Genomic DNA, 2,618 nt, shown 5'->3' with positions numbered 1-2,618 from the left:
AAAGTAGCGCGGAGGAATTTTAGGATGATGAGGTGATATATATGCGGTTTGAGAGATGCACTGCTCAATTACGAGTTGAATGATTGGTGGTAAAGATTAGAGTGGATTAACCCTTAGAATACCAAGCTTACAATGTTAGGTAAAGTGAGTTATTTTGACCCATTCCTGCTTCTTGTAAAAAATATATATATCAAGTTTCATTCAAGGAGTTAAAATTTCTAACGTACAATGAAAAGGGCAATGAACCTGATCGTTCTTTATATTACAGTACATATTATACGCAGTATACACTGTCAGTGGCGGCCCGTGATTCTTTCAAACAATACTTGAATTATAGTACGGTAACATTAGAAATTTATACATAGAAATACGCTGTCTTTGTTAGGAATAAATTCTGTCACACATTGTATTTTGATTACACCTGGCAGTCCTTGCAGAGCGGTTTGCTGGTGCAGTGCGTTTTGAAAGCAAGCATGTGACACATTACATACCTTTGAGGAGTAAAGAATCACGTGGCTTGCGGAATGGATAATGGAGGAATATCTAAAACATTAGCCCACTACCTCTCTTTGAGATTGTAGCATTTCTTTATAAAACATCATCTGGGCCAAATTGACCCAGTCTTGGTATTCGAAGGGTTAAATTCATTTTCAGTAAAAGGAGGATAGGCCGCTGACATTGTATGAGTTTAGTAAGTTTAGTAGCGATCTACATTCCAGAGGATCTAGAATGTAGATGAAAATACTGTGGGCGAGAGATCATGTGATCACTATGTCAGGAGTAGTGTTAGATGAGGAACGGATTGGTTTTGGTAATGGGTGAATGAAGCCTGTAGTGGAGGCAGTGATAAAATTATTAAAAGCAATTTCTCTCGGTCTGAGCGGCTATGGATGTTAATATTGGAAGAGATCAGGTAATGTCGGAAATTATTAGAAATATATTGGAATGGAAGGGGAATAGGACGACCTGGTAGAACATACATAAATGTCATTGTGACACATAAAGATTTGTAATAAATAGTTATGATAAGATGTTCTGGAATATTAGATGGAGAGTCAATACTATACCATGTGTATACCAGTTAAAAAGTGACATTAGTGATAGTTTGTTGATATTTACTAGGGATATAGTTATGAAGAGACTGGAAGTGTGGGAAGAGGAATTTAATATGAAAGTGAAGAAAAGATTAATGGAAAAGGGAAGGCGGTTAGGGAGGAAGTCAAATCAGGAGGAGGACATTGACAAAAAGGTGGTAGTAATAGGTGATGTTACGTTGTCGGATGATGAGAAGAAAGTGTTAAGTTTAGGCTATAAGTTTAAAGTGAAAGAACAAATATTGGACGCAGAAGAGGTTATATACACGGTAGAGCAAGCCATAGTTCAAGTGCAGGACAAGAAGATAAGGGATAAGATAAGGAGAAAGGCTAAGCTGATTGTGGAAAGGAACATAAAGAAGCCAAAGGGAAACCTTTCAAAACACGAGTACAGTGTGTTGAAGGATATAAAGAAGCGAAAAGACATATGTGTGCAACAAGCGGACAAAGGTGGTGCCAATGTGGTGATGGAAAAACAATGATACAAAGAAACATTGAATGATATCTATGATGATACTTACGAGGTGATAGGTGAAAGATCTGTGTGTGAGGAAATTAAAGAAAAAGTTTTAGTATCACTAACAAAAGCAGGTTTTGAAAGAGGTCTTAATAAAGAAAGTAGGATACGGTAATGAAAGGTTTTCCAAAAGTACATAAGGAGGAGGTAAAACTGAGACCAGTATTAGATTGCCGAGGAAATATATTTGAACCATTGAAGGAGGAGTTAAAGAAGGTTGTGGAAATGTTAAGGAGGCAACAAGACAGTAGCAGTGTGAAAAACTCGGTTGAGTTAAGAAGAAGGTTGGAGGAAGTAGGACAGAGCAAAGCTAAAACAATTATTTTCGGTGTCGATGTGAAGGTTATGTTTCCAAGTCTAAGAAGAAACAACATTGTTAAAGTCATCACTGAGTTGATGAAGGATAAGAAGATCAATGGTTGGAGTGGAGAAGGACTGAAGGAGGCCCTGAAGACTATATGGAATAACAGTTATTGTGTTATAGGTGATAATTTATTGAAATTCAAGGAAGGACTAAGCATGGGTTCCAGGTTGAGTCCAATGTCAGCAGAAATTACTACGAACGACTGGGAGAAGAAAGTAAGGATGAAAGGAAGTGACAGATTAGTGTTTTTTGCTAGATATATTGACGATTGCTTGGGGATTTGGAAAGGAACTGTAAGGCAATTGGAAAAGTTTGTAAAGAAATTGAAGATATAGAGAAAGGCATACAACTGGAGCTAGAGGTAGAAAAGGAAGAGGCTATAGTTTTCCTGATATGAGAATAAGGAGGAAACAAGGAGTGATATACACAGATGGTATCAAAAAATTGCACGTCGGGAAACTATTGCCACGCCCGAAGTTATGTAGATTACTCGACCAAGAGGAATTTCATCATTAACATGGAGAATAGAATTAAACAAATAACCAGTGAAAGAGACAAGGCGGAACAGAGTATACAGTCATTCCATAAGCAGATGGAGAATAATGGATACTATAGAAAGAGGCTAAAATACAGAAGGAGATGG

At 37.3% G+C, this 2,618-nt stretch overlaps 1 protein-coding gene across 1 annotated transcript; it reads left to right on the top strand.

Moving 5' to 3' along the window:
* Positions 1-1,725: 1,725 nt before the first annotated feature.
* LOC145675312 (uncharacterized) lies at positions 1,726-2,310 on the top strand. Its single transcript, XM_081745704.1, has one exon. It carries the CDS (start codon positions 1,726-1,728, stop codon positions 2,308-2,310), a length of 585 nt encoding a protein of 194 aa, XP_081601830.1.
* Positions 2,311-2,618: the final 308 nt, after the last annotated feature.

This window comes from Thermobia domestica, chromosome 18 (genome assembly GCF_964235325.1).
Source record: "Thermobia domestica chromosome 18, izTheDome1.hap1.1, whole genome shotgun sequence".
In the NCBI taxonomy this organism is placed as follows: domain Eukaryota; kingdom Metazoa; phylum Arthropoda; class Insecta; order Zygentoma; family Lepismatidae; genus Thermobia; species Thermobia domestica.
This window is presented reverse-complemented; position numbering and strand designations above follow the sequence as displayed.